Raw genomic sequence first — 20754 nt, 5'->3', positions numbered from 1 at the left:
TTTGGCCTTAGAGTACAGAATGAAGTAGGGCAAAGGCTAATAGAGTTTTGCCAAGAGAATGCACTGGTCATAGCAAACACCCTCTTCCAACAACACAAGAGAAGACTCTACATATGCACATCACCAGATGATCAACACCAAAATCAGATTGATTATATTCTTTGCAGCCAAAGATGGAGAAGCTCTATAGAGTCAGCAAAAACAAGACCAGGAGCTGACTGTGGCTCAGATCATGAACTTCTTATTGCCAAATTCAGACTTAAATTGAAGAGAGTGGGCAAAACCACTAGACCATTCAGTTCAGTTCAGTTCAGTTCAGTCGCTCAGTTGTGTCTGATTCTTTGCGACCCCATGAATCGCAGCATGCCAGGCCTCCCTGTCCATCACCAACTCCCGGAGTTCACTCAGACTCACATTCATCGAATCAGTGATGCCATCCAGCCATCTCATCCTCTGTCGTCCCCTTCTCCTCCTGCCCCCAATCCCGCCCAGCATCAGAGTCTTTTCCAATGAGTCAACTTTTATCATGAGGTAGCCAAAGTACTGGAGTTTCAGCTTTAGCGTCATTCCTTCCAAAGAAATCCCAGGGCTGATCTTCAGAAAGGACTGGTTGGATCTCCTTGCAGTCCAAGAGGCTCTCAAGAGTCTTCTCCAACACCACAGTTCAAAAGCATCAATTCTTTGGTACTCAGCCTTCTTCACAGTCCAACTCTCACATCCATTCATGACCACAGGAAAAACCATAGCCTTGACTAGATGGACCTTAGTCGGCAAAGTAATGTCTCTGCTTTTGAATATGCTATCTAGGTTGGACATAACTTTTCATCCAAGGAGTAAGAGTCTTTTAATTTCATGGCTGCAATCAACATCTGCAATGATTTTGGAGCCAAAAAACAGTAAAGTTTGACACTGTTTCCACTGTTTCCCCATCTATTTCCTATGAAGTGATGGGACCGGATGCCAAGATCTTCGTTTTCTGAATGTTGAGCTTTAAGCCAACTTTTTCTCTCTCCACTTTCACTTTCATCAAGAGGCTTTTTAGTTGCTCTTCACTTTCTGCCATCCAGGTATGACCTAAATCAAATCCCTTATGATTATACAATGGAAGTGAGAAATAGATTTAAGGGTCTAGATCTGATAGATAGAGTGCCTCATGAACTATAGAATGAGGTTCGTGACATTATACAGGAGACAGGGATCAAGATCATCCTCAAGAAAAAGAAATGCAAAAAAGCAAAATGGCTGTCTGAGGAGGCCTTACAAATAGCTGTGAAAAAGAAAACAAGCAAAAAGCAAAGGAAAAAGGAAAGATACACTCATTTGAATGCAGAGTTCCAAAGAATAACAAGGAGAAAAAAAAAGCCTTCCTCAGTGATCAATGCAAAGAAATAGAGGAAAACAATAGAATGGAAAGGCGAGAGATCTCTTCAAGGAAATTAGAGATACCAAAGGAACATTTCATGCAAAGATGGGCTCAATAAAAGACAGAAATGGTATGGACCTAACAGAAGCAGAAGATATTAAGAACAGGTGGCAAGAATACATAAAAGAACTATACAAAAAAGATCTTCACTACCCAGATAAACACGATGGTGTGAAAATACACCTAGAGCCAGATATCTGAAATTTGAAATCAAGTGGGCCTTAGGAAGCATCGCTACGAACAAAGCTAGTGGAGGTGATGGAATTCCACTCGAGCTGTTTCAAATCCTAAAAGATGATGCTGTGAAAGTGCTGCGCTCAATATGCCAGCAAATTTGGAAAACTCAGCAGTGGCCACAGGATTGGAAAAGGTCAGTTTTCATTCCAATCCCAAAGAAAGGCAATGCCAAAGAATGCTCAAACTACTACACAATTGCACTCATCTCACATACTAGTAAATTAATGCTCAAAATTCTCCAAGGCAGGCTTCAGCAGTTCGTGAACTGTGAACTTCCTGATGTTCAAGCTGGTTTTAGAAAAGGCAGAGGAACCAGAGATCAAATTGCCAACATCCGCTGGATCATCAGAAAAGCAAGAGAGTTCCAGAAAAACATCTATTTCTGCTTGATTGACTATGCCAAAGCCTTTGACTGTGTGGATCACAATAAACTGTGGAAAATTCTGAGAGAGATGGGAATCCCAGACAACCTGGTCTGTCTCTTGAGAAATCTGTATGCAGGTCACGAAGCAACAGTTAGAACTGGACATGGAACAACAGACTGGTTCCAAATAGGAAAAGGAGTACGTCAAGGCTGTTTATTGTCACCCTGCTCATTTAACTTATATGCAGAGTACGTCATGAGAAACGCTGGGCTGGAAGAAGAACAAGCTGGAATCAAGATTGCTGGGAGAAATATCAATAACCTCAGATATGCAGATGACACCATCCTTATGGCAGAAAGTGAAGAAGAACTAAAAAGCCTCTTGATGAAAGTGAAAGAGAAGAGTGAAAAAGTTGGCTTAAATTCAGAAAACTAAGATCATGGCATCTGGTCCCATCACTTCATGGGAAACAGATTGGGAAGCAGGGGAAACAGTGGCTGACATTATTTTTTGGGGCTCCAAAATCACTGCAGATGGTGACTGCAGCCATGAATTAAAAGACACTTACTCCTTGGAAGGAAAGTTATGATCAACCTAGATAGCATATTCAAAAGCAGAGACATTACTTTGTCAACAAAGGTCCATCTAGTCAAGGCTATGGTTTTTCCTGTGGTCATATATGGATGTGAGAGTCAGACTATAAAGAAAGCTGAGTGCAGAAGAATTGATGCTTTGAACTGTGGTGTTGGAGAAGACTCTTGAGTCCCTTGGACTGCAAGGAGATCCAACCAGTCCATCCTAAAGGAAATCAGTCCTGGGTGTTCATTGGAAGGACTGATGTTGAAGCTGAAACTCCAATATTTTGGCCTCCTGATGCGAAGAGCTGACTCATTTAAAAAGATCCTGATGTTGGGAAAGATTGAAGGCAGGAGGAGAAGGGGACGACAGAGGATAAGATGGCTGGATGGCATCACTGACTCGATGGATGTAAGTCTGAGTGAACTCCGGGAGTTGGGTGATGGACAGGGAGGCCTGGCGTGCTGCGATTCATGGTGTTGCAAAGAGTCGGACACAACTGAGCGACTGAACTGAACTGAACTGAATCACTGGGCTTCCCTGATAGCTCAATTGATAAAGAATCTGCCCACAATGCAGGAGACCCTGTTTGATTCCTTGGTTGGGACTATGTGCTGGAGAAGGGATAGGCTACCCACTTCAGTATTCTTGGACTTCCCTTGTGGCTCAGCTGGTAAAGAATCTGCTCACAGTGCAGGAGACCTGGGTTCAGTCTCTGGGTTGGGAAGATCCCCTGGAGAAGGGAAAGACTACCCACTCCAGTATTCTGGCCTGGAGAATTCCAGGGACTCTGTAGTCCATGGGGTCACAAAGAGTTGGACAAGACTGAGCGACTTTCACTTTCACTAATCATTTTTACTCATTTCGGTTTTTTGGTAATTGGTAATGTCCTTCCAAATATTTTCTCATTTCAAGTGCATTCTTAATGATGAAGTTTACTCAGTGGGGCAAACTGGTGCAGATATTTATTAGGGGGTAGACTGGTTTTGTGGCACCCTTGGACATGGCCAACTACTTTACCTCTGAGTAGAAATCATTTTGATATATTAATGCCAATCATATATTTGTGTGTGTGCATGTGTGTGTGTGTGCACAGAAAGGAGAGAAAGAAAAAGGAAGTGAATGGGTGAGGAATATACAAAGCTCCTCTGCTTACTATTTGCTACCATGGCAGAGACCTTGATTTCTGTCTTCCTGTCATGGCAGCTAAAGGAAACACAAGTCTTAAGTCCTGAAGACACAAGCTGTGCAGGTGGAGTGACTCAGAAGTCCACAAGCAGCTCACCAGAAACCACATGAGAATAAACCATCTGTCACTGCTGATCTAGAGATCAGATGTGAACCTAAAGTATTGGGTGGAAACTAAAATAGAACCATTTCCTGCATCCAACATAGTTAGCTCTTTGATTTCAAATTATTCTAGTTCAATGTATTGTTCCCTGTACTCAAGGAGGTGAGCTGGCCTGTGGGTTATATATTTGTAAGTGAGGACAGATGCTAACTGTAAGGGACATACACAGTGCTGACCATGTCTTCATTCCTTTCCCCTGTGCTGTTCCTTACCCAGAATCAGCATAAGGCAAGCACTGGTCTGCCTCTAGAAGCCTGCCCATTAGGTAGTGTATTTGAAGCTTTGCAGGCATTTCCCTTCACACATCAGATCCATTGACAGTGTACTGTGTAAACAATCTCTAGGAATAGATCCTAAGACTAAGCCTTTTCAGTGTGATTCCTGAAAGAACCACTATGAAACAGGATCATGTTTTTCTGCTAAATGGTACAGGGGATTTTTAGCTTACTGTATAAGGGATTCCTGACAAAGCCACATTATCCAACTTTCTGCAAAAGGAATTAGTTCTCTTTTACCTAATATTCCTCTATGAATCCAGGCAGATGATATAATATAACTTGGAAATGACTTTATGAATCAAATATATCAATATAGATATAGATAAAAATTCATAATAAACATATTTAGAAATTTATGCATAAATAAATGTTTATTTTATATTTCAGTTCAGTTCAGTTCAGTCGCTGTCGTGTCCGACTCTTTGCAAGCCCATGAAGTGCAGCACACCAGGCCTCCCTGTCCATCACCAACTCCTGGAGTTCACTCAGATTCACATCCATCGAGTTAGTGATGCCATCCAGCCATCTCATCCTCTGTCGTCGCCTTCTCCTCCTGCCCCCAATCCCTCCCAGCATCAGGGTCTTTTCCAATGAGTGAACTCTTCGCATGAGGTGGCCAAAGTACTGGAGTTTCAGCTTTAGCATCAGTCCTTCCAAAGAAATCCCAGGGCTGATCTCCTTCAGAATGGACTGGTTGGATCTCCTTGCCATCCAAGGGACTCTCAAGAGTCTTCTCCAACATCACAGTTCAAAAGCATCAATTCTTTGGCGCTCAGCTTTCTTCACAGTCCAACTCTCACATCCATACATGACTAATGGAAAAACCATAGCCTTGACTAGATGGACCTTAGTCGGCAAAGTAATGTCTCTGCTTTTGATATACTATCTAGGTTGATCATAACTTTCCTTCCAAGGAGTAAGCGTCTTTTAATTTCATGACTGCAGTCACCATCTGCAGTGATTTTGGAGCCAAAAAAGAGTCTGACAAGGTTTCCACTGTTTCCCCATCTATTTCCCATGAAGTGATGGAACTGGATGCCATGATCTTAGTTTTCTGAATGTTGAGCTTTAAGACAACTTTTTCACTCTCCTCTTTCACTTTCATCAAGAGGCTTTTTAGTTCCTCTTCACTTTCTGCCATAAGGGTGGTGTCATCTGCATATCTGAGGTTATTGAGATTTCTCCCAGCAATCTTGATTCCAGCTCGTGTTTCTTCCAGTCTAGTGTTTCTCATGATGTACTCTGCATAGAAGTTAAATAAGCAGGGTGACAATAAACAGCCTTGACGTACTCCTTTTCCTATTTGGAACCAGTCTGTTGTTCCATGTCCAGTTCTAACTGTTGCTTCCTGACCTGCATACAGATTTCTCAAGAGACAGACCAGGTTGTCTGGGATTCCCATCTCTCTCAGAATTTTCCACAGTTTATTGTGATCCACACAGTCAAAGGCTTTGGCATAGTCAATAAAGCAGAAATAGATGTTTTTCTGGAACTCTCTTGCTTTTCTGATGATCCAGCGGATGTTGGCAATTTGATCTCTGGTTCCTCTGCCTTTTCTAAAACCAGCTTGAACATCAGGAAGTTCACAGTTCACGAACTGCTGAAGCCTGCCTTGGAGAATTTTGAGCATTAATTTACTAGCATGTGAGATGAGTGCAATTGCGCGGTAGTTTGAGCATTCTTTGGCATTGCCTTTCTTTGGGATTGGAATGAAAACTGACCTTTTCCAGTCCTGTGGCCACTGCTGAATTTTCCAAATTTGCTGGCATATTGAGTGCAGCACTTTCACAGCATCATCTTTCAGGATTTGAAAGAGCTCAACTGGAATTCCATCACCTCCACTAACTTTTTTCGTAGTGATGCTTTCTAAGGCCCACTTGACTTCACATTCCAGGATGTCTGGCTCTAGATGAGTGATCACACCATCGTGATTATCCGGGTCATGAAGATCTTTTTTGTACAGTTTTTCTGTATATTCTTGCCACCTCTTCTTAATATCTTCTGCTTCTGTTAGGTCCATACCATTTCTGTCCTTTATCGAGCCCATCTTTGCATGAAATATTCCCTTGGTATCTCTAATTTTCTTGAAGATATCTCTAGTCTTTCCTATTCTATTGTTTTCCTCTATTTCTTTGCACTGATCGCTGAAGAAGGCTTTCTTATCTCTTCTTGCTATTCTTTGGAACTCTGCATTCAGATGCTTATATCTTTCCTTTTCTCCTTTGCTTTTTGCTTCTCTTCTTTTCACAGCTATTTGTAACCTATTTTATATTTATATAAAATAAATATTTATAAACTTAGCAAATATATAAGTAAAATTATCTCTAAAACTAATGGTTTAAAATAAATTTTAAATTTTCATGGAAGATAAAATATTTTAGTCTTTTAAAAGATAATACAATTGATCATATCTGTCCTATGGTGCCTTTGATACATGTTGGCTTATAAAACATTTTAGCCAAAAGACAATTTTGTAAAACATGTTTTAAACCTTATTGCTTAATTTGTTTGTCAGAATGAGTAAAAGAAAATCTTGGTTTGACTCTATTAAAGGCTGACATTCATTTTGGAATGCAGTTGTATAAATATTTATACTTATACTAATATAAACTAAACCACCAAACATGATTTTCAACCAACTTTTGAAAAAGCAACTCGCAAACATTTGAATATGAATTATCTTTAAACTGCGTAAAAGAGAAAATTTCATGAATTATATTTCTTATCATGCACTTAGGAATTTGCAGAATCAAATGATTTATAAATTGTACTAAATTAATGTAGTAGAGAAATGACCTAGCTAAAGTGTTGAAAGAGACTGTGCTTACCTCTCTAGTCACAAAGCATTCAATCGGGTATGTCAAAATGACAGTGACTCCATAACAAAACCTTCCAAATGTTACCAAGTCATCATTTCTGCAATAATTTTCAAACAAGTCTCCTAGAGAACAATATAAAATAGATTTACTTAATAGATACTGGATATTTGAGATAAATACCTAATAAATGAGATACTGTATATTTATTATATAATTAAAGATACATAAACATCATTTAATTTAATTAATACAACAGACAACTAAGTCTAAATACAAATTTTGCATTCAAAAGCTACATAATTACTGCTGGGTATTAAAACTAGCACAAGCTCCACTTGAAAGTAAATTTATCACTAATGGCTTTTCTCTTATTCTCATTGTTTGTTTTTAGAAGATTAGCCTTAAATTTGTATCAACGTCTGAAAAATACTTTTATCCATTGTCTTCTTATAGCAGAATCAACTCCCTAAATTCTTGTGCACTGATTTTATAAACTTGCTTCTGGTCTTTGTTTCTAGTAAGTAAGTGACTTCATTATTAAAAAAAAAAAAAAAGTTTGTTAAAATAAACAAATTTCCTTTGAAATGTTATTCTTAGATCAAGGACAATCCTGAAAGGAACAGTAGACTAGTACATGTAAGGAGCTGAATTTCCTGTATATCACTCTATAGAGTTTAATCACAAACTCAGGGCTACAGCAAGGAATTCCAAACACACTCTCTTTCATGGTATCTGAGGAACCCAGGTATAAATGCACTGATTGAAAGTGGTGAAAATACGGTTAGTTCCCAGGCAAAGTATTATATTTAATTAGTTCCAAACTAAATGATGGACCATATATACCTTGAACCAATTCTTATTTAGAGACTATTTTCTTAGACACATGTGAAGAAATACAGGATCTAATGAGAGCACAGATCATGTCAACAAAAAGTTTCCCAATATAGAAACAAATATTTGCGGCTGTTTATTTCCTAAATAAAATACTTACATTTTAAAATGTTTGTCACAGTTTTCAATTAAACTGAATAGAAAATTAGATAAAAGTCACACACTGGCACACTGTTCATATATAAAAAAAATTAATAATAATCCTCTGTATACTTATTTTTCATTAAAAGACTAAATGACTTGCTTCTTCCCAAGACTTATTTAAGTGACTCTTTTCCCCTCCTTCCTTTTAACTGGAGTAAACGTACATTATTTTCTAGTGTCCCTTTTGGGCAGAAGGAGATTAAATCACAAAGCAAGAGTCGCAGTAGTGGTTGGTTCAAGGTTGACAGAAAAGATTCCAACACTCTAGGAAAAAGGACTCAAGCTCCCTGTTCTCTAACTTCCACTAAAATACAGGCCTTGCATCTTTTCAAAAGTCACTGGAAAATTCAAGCACAATGGAGAGTTCTCACTGGCTCACAAGCTGGAGTATGTGAAATGAAAGAGAAAAGAGGCCTGCAGAAACAAGACTGGATTTGCCTAAGGCAAAATGGCCTAAAGAAACAACGTCAGCTTATTCTAGCTTGACTGTAAGTGTGTTTTAGGGAATTATAGCTAGAAAAGGAAAAAAATAAAAAAGACCAAAATCAACCTGTCAGTTTTGTTATGTAAAGACTTAATTATATCTGAACAATTACTACTGATAAAAAACACCAGGAAGGTGTGACTAAGAGAAAGGGTTTCTGTTTTAGAGAAAAGGCATTTTGAAGCCAAGATTCTGTGGAGACTGGAGCCTAAAGGCCATTTGTCTTTCAAACTGTGCAGCTTTAGTGATATATGGCAATGTTTTGAAATAATTTTTATCAAGACTTTCAAGGTCACTTCATTATTATACTCTAATGGCACACACAGGTATTATATTTTTGATAGCATTGGGATTATGGTATTAATCACTCTGTTTTGAAGTCATCTTTCTTTGTTTCTTGAGAACTCTCTGCTTATAATCATAGTCACCTGTAACCTAAATTTAGAACAATGCACCATTCACCCAAGAGTACCTCAATGTCATCTGAAAAGTAAGCCAAGAAGAACTAGAGGCTAAGAGACAGCTATTAGTGAGTCATATGGGACCAAAATGGGGTAGACAGCAAGACGCAATGAAGAGAAAATGGGACTGAAAGTCAGGAGCCGTGTTTCCACTTTGTCACCAGCCAGCTTGGGCAAGTTACTCTGCCTCTTTGTGTTCTAAGCAGGGGGTAAAACTAGTTATTCCACTTACCTTCCTAGGGTTGTCTGAAGGTCAAATGCAGTAATAGGCCTGCAGAAGCCGTGGAATGCATGAATCACGGCATTTAGCAGGCTGTCAGACTACCTAACTAGCACACTACATAGATGAGTGAAGTAAGAGGCAAGGACGTAGAAGAGATGACCACTCAGTTGTTGGATGAACAGAAGAAAGAAGTGAATTCAGTGTCCTGGGGTGAGAGTGGAGGTGGGGAAGAAATGGGCTGGTTTTGTGGGAAAGGTGATATTTTGTATTTAAAGCAAGAGCAGAGCAACTAAGTAGAAATGTCCTTGGTTGTTGTATGAACAGAAGAAAAGAAGGAGAGGAGATAGGATTTGAAAGCAAAGTGGAAGCACTCAGGAGAAAAAAAATACATGAAGGGTGTGAAGGATGATATGGTTGAGCTCTTTTCTCTACGGGGAGTCCTCAGAACTGTTAAGTAATTCAGAGAGGTCCATGAGAATCAGAACCAAGAGGACTGTTAGCTTGATGAGTTGAGAGGATACTGTTGTCTTTGAAAGTGAAACTGCAGCGGACTAGTAGAGAGGAAAGCCAAAATTCATGTGCTTTGAAGTGAAAGCATCAAAGGAGGGAGAATGGACTACAGAAAAAGCTTAGCAGTTTAAAAAGGGGAAGATTAGGAAAATTAGGAAAGGAAGGAAGGTAGAGGAGAGAATATGTTCTACTTTGAAGTAGAGCATGAGGTATAATAATAAAATGACAAGTGATAGCACCACTCCATATGAACACCAAAATATGTTAAGATAGAATTTCTCTTTTTACCTTCGGTGTAGCCAGTAAATGTCAGGTATCCACATGTAGCAAAGAGAATACTGATAAATACAGAAATCAAGGTAGATACATGGATGATGTGAGACCACTTAGCTACTGTAGGTTCTTCCAAAGAACTATAAACTAAGAAGCAGTTATGGTGGCAAATAAATGCTGTAATACAAGGGGGGGAAAAGCATTATTAAAGCAAATCACATAGTTCTCCTTTTCCCATGGAAAATTCAGAGACATATGCTACTTTGAAATACTAGTGAATTGAAGTTCAAATATACTAATTTACTAGAAATGCCAGAAATAATCTAACAGCTGTAGGAATGAGAAATTTCATTTGTATTAGGCTTATGTGATCTTTTCATGTCACTCTTGATATAAACCAGGCCTATCCAACTTTCTCTCCCACTTCCTAGTGGCCTTTCCAATCTTAAAGCAAATCTAAACAACACCATATTTTCAGCCCAGGGCTTCCTTTCCCATCTGGGATATAACAGAGTCACTCTAGACTCCTGGCCAATTCACAATACTTTGTGTGCAAGGAGGAAGTCTGTTAACACTTGCTAGATTTTCAAGTTAAGAAGCAATACTTTAATGAGTTTTCTGCATGAGGAAAAGACTTGTTAAAATTGAAGCAAATTTTAGGGATGAGTGAGAATGGTTTGCACCTAATTTTATGCTGGCACAAACTGGATCATACGCTGCTAATAGGATGTCTAAAACTTATGACATCTGCTTTCCAGACACAAATATGAGGCAAAGCACTTTTTCATGGTGCAGAAGACCCCACATAGAGAAAGGACCTTGGAAACCATGTACTCACCAAATGACATCACACCAACAGCCTGAATGGCATTGGGCTTTGCAAATATCCAAGCATCTTCTGTTTTTGGTCTAGAAGAGAATCAGTTAATTTGAAGAATTAAGGCATAAGCATACAAGAAAACAAGAAATGATGTCATGCTATAAGCTGAACATCTTTAAGTCAGAAATTTATAAGGCGTCCTCATTCATCTTTTTAAAATTGTAAATAAATTCCCCAAGAATACTGATGTAATCTGTTAACCTTGCTCCTTGAAAATGTATGCCGAATATACTCAGAAAGAATCTAGTTTCATATATTTAAATAGATTACTTAATACTGTCACTTTATTTGCTTGTCAATTTAATAAGAAACATTTGTTATGTATATTTGAGATACTCAATGAGGAAGATAACATTAATAAAGCAAAATTCTTCCTCAATTAATCAATGCTGGCCTTCATTTCCTTCTAACTCATTCTTCCAGGCTCATCCTACCCAAAGGAAATTCACAGTTGGCACTACACTTTATCGAGAAAGGTGGACTGAATTAATATTAATTGAAAAGGTCCTTAACGATGTTCTAGGAATTATATCCTATGCTATCTCAACCTTCACAGTAACACTGAAGTACTCTTATCACCATTTAAAGTATTAGGAAAGTCAGGCTCTGGATGATGACGCATCTGGCCAAGCTTCCACAGTCAGTAAAGAAGCTGCGCTTTGTCTCTTTGGTCTGTCCATCTCTTCTTTACTGAGCTGTCAGTCACTTCTAATTCCTACCTGTGTATTCACTTCTCAAAGAGGTTTTAGAAATATATGCACTCAAACCTGCCTGAATAACCCTCTTCCCTGGTGTCATTAAAGTATCTGCCAACCTGTCTATAGTCACAGATTGGTCTCCCTGAAGAACAGTGAAGAACACAGTCTCCAGTCTGTGTTGATCTTCTGGCTCTATCTACTTATTAGTGATCTTAGACAAAGCACTTAACCTTTCTGTGCTTTAGTTTTTGTGTGTTTTTTTTTTTTTCAAATTTAGTTACTAATTTATTTGCCTGTGTCAGTGCTTATTTGCAGCATGCGGGATCTTTCATTGTGTGCACCGGCTCTTTGCTGGGGTTCCTGAGCTCAGTAGTTGTGGTGCTTGGGCTCAGCCACTCTGCAGCATGTGGGATCTTAGCTCCTCGGCCAGGGATCGAACCCACATCCTCTGCATTGCAAGGTGGATTCTTAACCACTGGACCACCGGGGAAGTCCCTGTGCTTCAGTTTTGGTATCTATAAAATGTGGATAATAATAATAATGCCTAATTCACTGAGTTATTACACAAATTAAATGAGAAAAATATGTAAAATTTGGGAGAGAACCTAGCATACGGTAAGTATTCCATAAATGGTTAATAGTATTAGCTTATGTCTCAACATTGTTATTATTATATAGTGTCATTTAATAGAAAGTAGCAAAGGTCCAAAAGTATGGCCAGCTTCCCTGAAAAGGAAAGCCTTGAGTGAGACCCCCAAAATGCATAAAGACGAAAGAGGAGGAGAGGAAAGAAGGGTCCTAGAAAGTAGAAAGGCACTGGGTGTAAAACCATCTATTTTGTAAGTTTGTGATTCATTCTCAACGTAGACACAAAAAATGTCTCATTTGGTTGGTCAGAGTTAGTGCGATTTATGAATTATGTCACTGCCTTGAATATTTGAAATGAGCAGTTACAAACGCAGAAGAACTAAGTAGCATACAAGGGAGGCCTCCTGCTGTTACAAGGCTTGCTCAGACTCTCAGAGATTTTTGAGTGGGAGCTGCTGCCACCTGCTGCCTTCACTGCTCTTATTGCAGTGAACATCACCCATAGCAGCATACCTGTCAAATTCCCACGTTAATGTGGAAAAATATAAACTTGGCCCATAGTCCTTAAAAAAAATTTTTTTTAGAAAAGGCAGCATTAATAATTGTAGAAGCTTGAAGATTTTTAACTTTCTAATATTTTAAATGATCTACTTCTCCTGTTAGGGTTTTTGCGTATTAGTAATATTACCATCGGAGAAGGCAATGGCACCCCACTCCAGTACTCTTGCCTGGAAAATCCCATGGACAGAGGAGCCTGGTGGGCTGCAGTCCATGGGGTCGCTAAGAGTCGGACACGACTGAGTGACTTCACTTTCACTTTTCACTTTCATGCATTGGAGAAGGAAACAGCAACCCACTCCAGTGATCTTGCCTGGAGAATCCCAGGAACGGGGGAGCCTGGTGAGCTGCCGTCTATGGGGTAGCACAGAGTCGGGCACGACTGAAGCGACTTAGCAGCAGCAATATTACCATCACTTCATGGGAAATAGATGGGGAAACAGTGGAAACAGTGTCAGGCTTTATTTTGGGGGGCTCCAAAATCACTGCAGATGGTGATTGCAGCCATGAAATTCAAAGATGCTTACTCCTTGGAAGGAAAGTTATGAGCAACCTAGATAGCATATTGAAAAGCAGAGACATTACTTTGCTAACAAAGGTCCATCTAGTCAAGGCTATGGTTTTTCCAGTAGTCATCTATGGATGTGAGAGTTGGACTGTGAAGAAAGCTGAGCGCTGAAGAATTGATGCTTTTGAACTGCAGTGTTTGGAGAAGACTCTTGAGAGTCCCTTGGACTGCAAGGAGATCCAGCCAGTCCATTCTAAAGGAGATCAGTCCTGGGTGTTCCTTGGAAGGACTGATGCTAAAGCTGAAACTCCAGTACTTTGGCCACCTCATGCGAAGAGTTGACTCATTGGAAAAGACTCTGATGCTGGGAGGGATTGAGGGCAGGAGGAGAAGGGGACGACAGAGGATGAGATGGCTGGATGGCATTACCGACTTGACGGACATGAGTTTGGGTGAACTCCGGGAGTTGGTGATAGACAGGAAGGCCTGGCGTGCTGCAATTCATGGGGTAGCAAAGTCAGACATGACTGAGTGACTGAACTGAACTGAACTGACTGAATATTAATTTTTCCTTTCAGTACAGATTGTGGTGGTACCCTATTTTTTGACTCTTATATGAGTAATAAAAAAGTATGTTTTATTTTTCTTCCTTCATTTAAGTTTAAACTGCTTTTCCTAGTCCATATGGTTCCTTGAAATTCCTAGATAAGATGGAGAAATAGTAACTACAATAATTTTGGATTCTGTGTTCATCTTAACAATGCTGATTTCATAAGAGGAAAAATACAAAAAACATGTTACATGTAGGGAAAAACATGTCCAAATCTAGAAAGAGAAGGAGACACTGAATATGGTTTTCCAATCTTTTATAAATTAGCCTGGGATTGAGTTACAGAAAAATGTGTGTTAGTTGCTCAGTCATATCTGACTCTTTGTGACACCATGAAGCCCACCAGGCTTCTCTGTCCATAGGATTCTCCAGGCAAGAATACTGGAGTGGACTGCCATCCCCCTCTCCAGAGGATCTTCCCGACCGAGGTACTGAACCCTGGTCTCCTGCACTGCAGGCAGACTCTTTACCGTTTGAGCCACAGGAAGTCCAGAAAAATGGTTCCACACACACACAAAAAGAGAAAGTTTCTTGATATATTTTGTGTTATCTTGATACCCAGTGTGTATAAGAATGTAAAGCATAGATGGCTCTGATTTTAGATGCTGGAAATGGAAGATGAAATATTATCAAATGCAATCAAGCGATGTGTAAGAGAAAGAATCATGTCTAAGAGGAGTTTTTCCAATAAGTGCAAGAGTAGTTCAGTAATAGAAAAATCTATTAGTATAATTCATCACATTAACAGATTAATGGATAATAAAAAAGCTTATGACTGACCATTTCAAAACATGTAGAAAAGCCCACAATCTAGTGTTTATTCGGACAAGTACATTAAGCAAGCTGTTATTAAAGCAGAACTTTCTTGACCTAATAAAGAATGTATACCAAAACCTGTAGCAAATGACATATTAAAAAGTGAAAAGTTAGAAATATTACAATTAATGGCAGGCACTAGATGATGTTCACTATCACTGCTTCCAGAATATACTACTAGATTTCCTAACTTCTGCGATAAAATAACACATACTGATAAGATATGTAATCACTGGAAAGTGATAAATTATGTGGACACAATATAATTATGCAAACAGAAAATTCAGGGGAAACTACTGATAAGCAATTGGAATGAATAAAAACATTCAGCAATTTCACTGGACACAAGCTCCATATACAAAAATTCAATAGGATTGATGTACACAAATAAAAACTAGTTAAAATGTTTTTTAAAATAGCAATGTAAAGAAAACTAAAAAATATGCATAATATTAATAGTATGATATAATTTTATTGAAAGACAAACAAATGGAGAGATATACCATATTAATGAATGGGAAGACTCAACTGACATCATGTAATATCAGTTCTCTCCAAACTAATATTTAATTTCAAAGAATAAAACATAATATTGGTGGAACAGAGATTGTTTTAAATCTATACAAGCAAAAATCATAAAGATAAAAATTGATAAACCTGGTTAAATTAATAGAAGGTAAATATAAAATGCATAGGGGCTTCCCAGGTGGCGCTAGTGGTAATGAATCTGCCTGCCAATGCAGGAGATGCAAGAGATGTGGGTTTGATCCCTGGGTCAGGAAGATCCAGTATTCTTGCCTGGAAAATCCCATGGACAGAGCAGTCTGACCGGCTACAGTTCATGAAGCTGCAAAGAGTTGGACACGACTGAGGGACTGCGCACACATCCAGAACATGCATAAAATGTATAGTAGAATAACCCATATTCAAAGTTAAAAAATAAAGAAAAGCTAAAAACTGAGAGATGAAATTTGTCTTGCATACAGCCAACAAAGGGTTATTATCCAGTGTACATTAAATGCTCCTGCATATCATAAAGAAAAATGTTCCAATGAAAATAGACAACTGTTAATTGATGGAAAAGGAATTGATAATGGCAACAAATATGCTATATGTTGCTCACCCTCCTTAATTATTAGAGAAACTCAAATGAAATACAGTTTAAAAAAATCATTTTACATCTAGTTCAATAATAGCAATGTTAAGAAATTGCCAGGAAAGGAAAAGATACACTTATTACGGAAGGAACCAAAAACTGTAAACACTATGGAGATGAACTTGTCAATACCCAGTAGAGTTGAAGGCAATCAAAGCTTATAAGCAGACAATTTAAATTTCTAAAGCATCAGATTGTGTGCTATAGAGCAATTAAAAAGAGTCAGCTGGTGCTAATTTTATCAAAAAGGAAATATTGGGTTGGCCAAAAAGTTCATTTGGAGATTTCTGTAACATCAAATGGAAAAACCCGAACAAATGTTTTGGCCAGCCCAATATACTGAATACAATATCGAGGAGAAAATAGTGATTATGCTAGAGAATGTGCTAGAGAATTTTTTTTTTTACCATCATGATTATTTATGTATATTTTATAAACATTCTAATCAAAAAGTAAATACAATTGCCAATACAGAAATGCATAGCATAAGTACAAAGGCATGAACAGGAATGACTCAAACCAACTTTAGAATAATATTATGTCTGGGAAAAGAGAAATGAATCCAACTTAAGGATAATGGTTAACCTCTGGGGAAAGAGAAATAAACTGACTTTTAAACATGATAGTCCATTGCTGATAAAGACCGGAACCAAACATAGAAAACTGTTTCAAAAAGATCTGGCCCAATTTACTGCTTTCTGAACTTTATATAATTATACAATATTTTCTAATGAAAGCTTTTTGAATTTGAACCTAGTTTTTAACCTTAAATTTCCACAGTCTACGACTGAAATTATGTTCCTCCTGCTGGAAAGTCATTCAATTCACTCAATTTTTAATAAATATTAATTTGCTGAACACTACTAATGTGGCAATCACTGTTATGACCACTGGAAATGCTGCAGGGAAAAAGACAAAACAAAGAGATCAAATATGTTTTATTCCGTATGGTAATCTAGAACAGCATCATACAATGCGTGTTGGGGAGGAAGAGAATTTCCTCCACTCTTCTAGGTTCTTCTGGCTGCTCTAAGAATTAAATTGACAAGAGATAGACTAACAGGAGAAAATTAAGCAAAAGATTAATGACAGATATACATAGGAGAAGGAGAAGGCAATGGCACCCCACTCCAGTACTCTTGACTGGAAAATCCCATGGACAGAGGAGCCTGGTGGGCTGCAGTCCACGTGGTCGCTAAGAGTCAGACACGACTGAGTGACTTCACTTTCACTTTTCACTTTCCTGCATTGGAGAAGGAAATGGCAACCCACTCCAGTGTTCTTGCCTGGAGAATCCCAGGGACGGGGGAGCCTGATGGGCTGCCGTCTATGGGGTCGCACAGAGTCGGACACGACTGAAGCGACTTAGCAGCAGCAGCAGCAACATACATAGGAGAGACCCAGGAGAAATTGCCAAAATGGCCAAAAACCTTACCTTAAGTACCATCTTCAGTTAAAGATAAAAGAGGATGCTGGGGGCAGTGGTTTGGGACTTCAAAAGTGAGGAAGGCAATTCACATGGAGATGGAAAAGTAAATGTTTGGGAAACAAATGTTTGCTGGGCCTTGAGGAGACAGGGCGCACACCATGGACTCTGAACTCTGGCCCTGCCCCATTTCTCCTCCACGCCTAGTACATACTCTTTGCTGGTATCTCTGGAGATAGCTCTATTTCAGGAATGTCCCTCTATCTAAATTCTCTTAAGCACTGAGGAAGAAGGTCAAAGGTACTTCCTGAGTCTTTCAGGTCTTCATTGTTTTCAGCTTGAAATAATCCGCTGGCCAAAGAAACATATTTTGGGGTAGCAAATTTTGCTCCCTTACAATTGCTTTCTATGCTGATGGAAATGTTCTACATCTGTGCTGTCCAACATGAGGACCACTAGATACATGTGGCTGCTGAGTATTTAAAATTATGGCTAGGGCAAGCTAATTTTTAATTTTATTTACTTTTATCTAAATAGTCACATGTAAAGGAAGATAAATTAGGAGATTGGGATTAACATATACACTTCTATATATGAAATAGTAAACAACAAGGACCCACTGTATAGCACAGGGAAGTCTACTCAGTATCTTATAATAACCTACCATGGAAAAGAATCTTAAAGAGAATACACACACACACACATACATATACACAGACATTTATATGTAAAACTGAATCACTTTGCTGTACACCTGCACCTAACACAACACTGTAAATTAATTATATTTCAATTAAAAATTGTAAAATAAAAAAAATTCACATGTGGCTATTGTGTTGGACAACAGAGATCTAAATGGAGTTCAATAGGCATTTTCTGTTGCAAAAAACAAAATTACATTCTAATGGTCTAAAAGAGTTAGAGAAATTACTTCAAGGGGGGTAATTTTTCCTGTAGTGTAGTTTACATCATAAGTTTCAGCCACTTGAACTTCCTGAGAGGCAAGTAGAAGAATGGAGGAGATGCATGGAACAATAAACAAGAATATCTTGTGAACTTATAAAGAACCATGGCTACTAAAAAATTTGAAAAAAAGAACAAAAAAGAAAAAAAAATACTGAGAAATAAATCAAAATTGTCATTATGAATAGAGACAGAAGGAAAACATAATACATAGTCATATTGAAATATTATTAAATATGAATCAAGTGAAGACAATCTGTTTTTACAAAGTGATTAGATTACAGGATGAGCACTTCCCTTTTTTTAATTTTAAAGAATAATTCACAATAAGTTACCTGTAAAGTAGAAATGGTTTTCAAATGGTTTTTCAAAATCAAATAAACATAATTAACGTACAACTCTTCAGGAGTATTTCTTTTGCACAAGGAGAGGCTAATTTTGTTCTGAAGAAACCTCCAAATAGAACTGCTCTCTGATTTCTTTTTGGTTTAGATTCTTCTGTTGGTGCCATCAAGGTTCATTTCCTTGAGAGCTGAAACCAACCACATTTATTGGTGTGTTTCTAGAGTCTGCAATGGAAGCCAACAGCTTTGAAATTAGTCCACTGATGTCAACAGAGTCTTTTTCAGCAAGTGTCAGTGTTACCTAATGATGAATAAACCAGCTTTTAATCCCCATTTGGCTCCTGCCTGCTTCTTTCATTTAATGTGATTCCTGCTGGCCATCGATAAAACTCTGGTTAATATTATCAATAAGGGACAACTAGAACAATAGTGAACTTAATTCCCATTGTGAAAGAACTTTCTCTTGACTAAGAAAAAACATAATTACAGCAAGCTGAAATGAAAAAAATAAAATAAAATAAATAATGAACTTTAGGGTCAGACAGACTTGTATTTAAATTTTACCTTTATGATATACTAGCAGGCTGACTCTCAGCAGATTACTTAATGACACTGGTCTCAGTTTTCTCTGCTATAGAACAGAGACAGTATTAATTCTATTTTATATATCTGACTTTTCTAGGGGTCCAGTGGTTAAGAATCCACCTTCCAATGCAGGGGACTTGGGTTTAATCCCTGGTTGGGGACCTAAGATTCCATGTGCCACAGGGCAACTAAGCCCAGGCACCACAACTAAGACCTCATGCAGCACACTAAATAAGCATTTTTTAAAAGGGCTACGAGAAAATAAATAAAAGTGTGGTATATAGTGGACAACCAGTGTTAGATGGGGCTCCTTCCACTCTTTCCCGTCGCTCATGTTCTCGCCACTAAAGTAATAATACATGTCTTAGTCTGGGTGTAATGACCTGCAAGTACATGAAATGCAATGTTTGCCATGGTATTCATACTCTTGCAGAAAATGAAGGGACTATGAGAAAGGTAAGTGATTCTTATTTTAAATAAGTGAATGATTAATCTTGATAACAGATGATATATCTGTAAATGGTTTTGATAACGATGAAAAAGATGAAAGGTTTATTTAAGCTTTGGATATTCACAGTAAATATTTGGTATTCTCTCCCACCCACCATACCCCAAACAATTTTCTACACAACCTGGTCTGCCAAATTAGTGCAACTTCCAGCTGCAGAAAGCCACTCAAGTTCAGGGTACTTGGAGTTGCTCACCTCATTCCAGGGTTTATACCTTATTAGCTCCAGTATCAAGTTCCCAAGCTAAGCTGAGGAGCTGCTCTGTAGTGATACAATTTTGCTACAGTGGTATGGAGACTATCACCAGTGGAAGATAATTAAACATTTGAATAAAAAGGGGCACTCATTGAACCTTAAGATATTTGACATTTAAAATGGATAGAGAGGCAAATTGCCTGATTATTTCACCACCACTTGGATAACATCTTAGACTAACCACTTGAGAGGAAAAAAAGTATAACATTAACTTAAAAAATTTTAAGATTCTATCTATATATCTATGTACATATAAATTAAGGGTTATTTTTATTTTTTTGTTATATACTTTTCTGATTATAGAAAGCATTTTATTTTGTCCATGTTCCAAAAGTAAAGTGTTTTTCTTTTGTATTTCACCATGGGGAAACACTATGAAAGAATATTTATGCATTTCATCATCAGCATCGTTAAATATATAAATAAGTACAGGAACATTTAAGTTCATTTCTTGAACTCTTAACACTACCTTTTCATAGAGAGATAGAAGCTATCTTATCTTGCTACATTAGGAAACTGAAAGTTCCACTTTCAGGAATTATTTGGAGGTCCTATGTTTTATTTCAATAAGGTGATATGGCCTTGCACATATTATAGAATCTTCAGGTGTGTGTATGTGTGTGTGTGTTGAACAGTCTTTGGAAGCAATGGAAAATTAATCTTTACCAAACTGAAGACACAGTAACTTCACTGAATGCACAAATAACTGGCAGAGGTAACTGATTCCCAGTTTTGCAGGGGGTTGGGGGGGGGGGCTAAAGAAATATTTAGCAAAGTAATATAAAATCTTATTTTAGTCCTTTTTTTACACAGAAATCTTTTC

General features: G+C 38.0%; 1 protein-coding gene across 2 annotated transcripts in view; it reads right to left on the bottom strand.

Annotated features, from left to right (window-relative positions):
• Nucleotides 1-20754, bottom strand: part of SLC38A11 (solute carrier family 38 member 11) — a 65142-nt gene that overhangs the window by 15002 nt on the left and 29386 nt on the right. For both annotated transcript variants that reach the window (XM_068969208.1, XM_068969209.1), the window contains 3 exons: nt 10874-10944; nt 10051-10212; nt 7059-7171 (listed from right to left, as the gene is read on the bottom strand). In XM_068969208.1, the coding sequence (XP_068825309.1) occupies nt 7059-7171; nt 10051-10212; nt 10874-10944 (346 nt within the window). The remainder of the gene's footprint in view (nt 1-7058; nt 7172-10050; nt 10213-10873; nt 10945-20754) is intronic.

The sequence above is a fragment of the Capricornis sumatraensis genome, chromosome 3, assembly GCF_032405125.1.
Source record: "Capricornis sumatraensis isolate serow.1 chromosome 3, serow.2, whole genome shotgun sequence".
Classification (NCBI taxonomy): domain Eukaryota; kingdom Metazoa; phylum Chordata; class Mammalia; order Artiodactyla; family Bovidae; genus Capricornis; species Capricornis sumatraensis.
The sequence above is the reverse complement of the archived record's forward strand: the minus strand, read 5'-3'. Positions and strand labels throughout refer to the sequence as shown.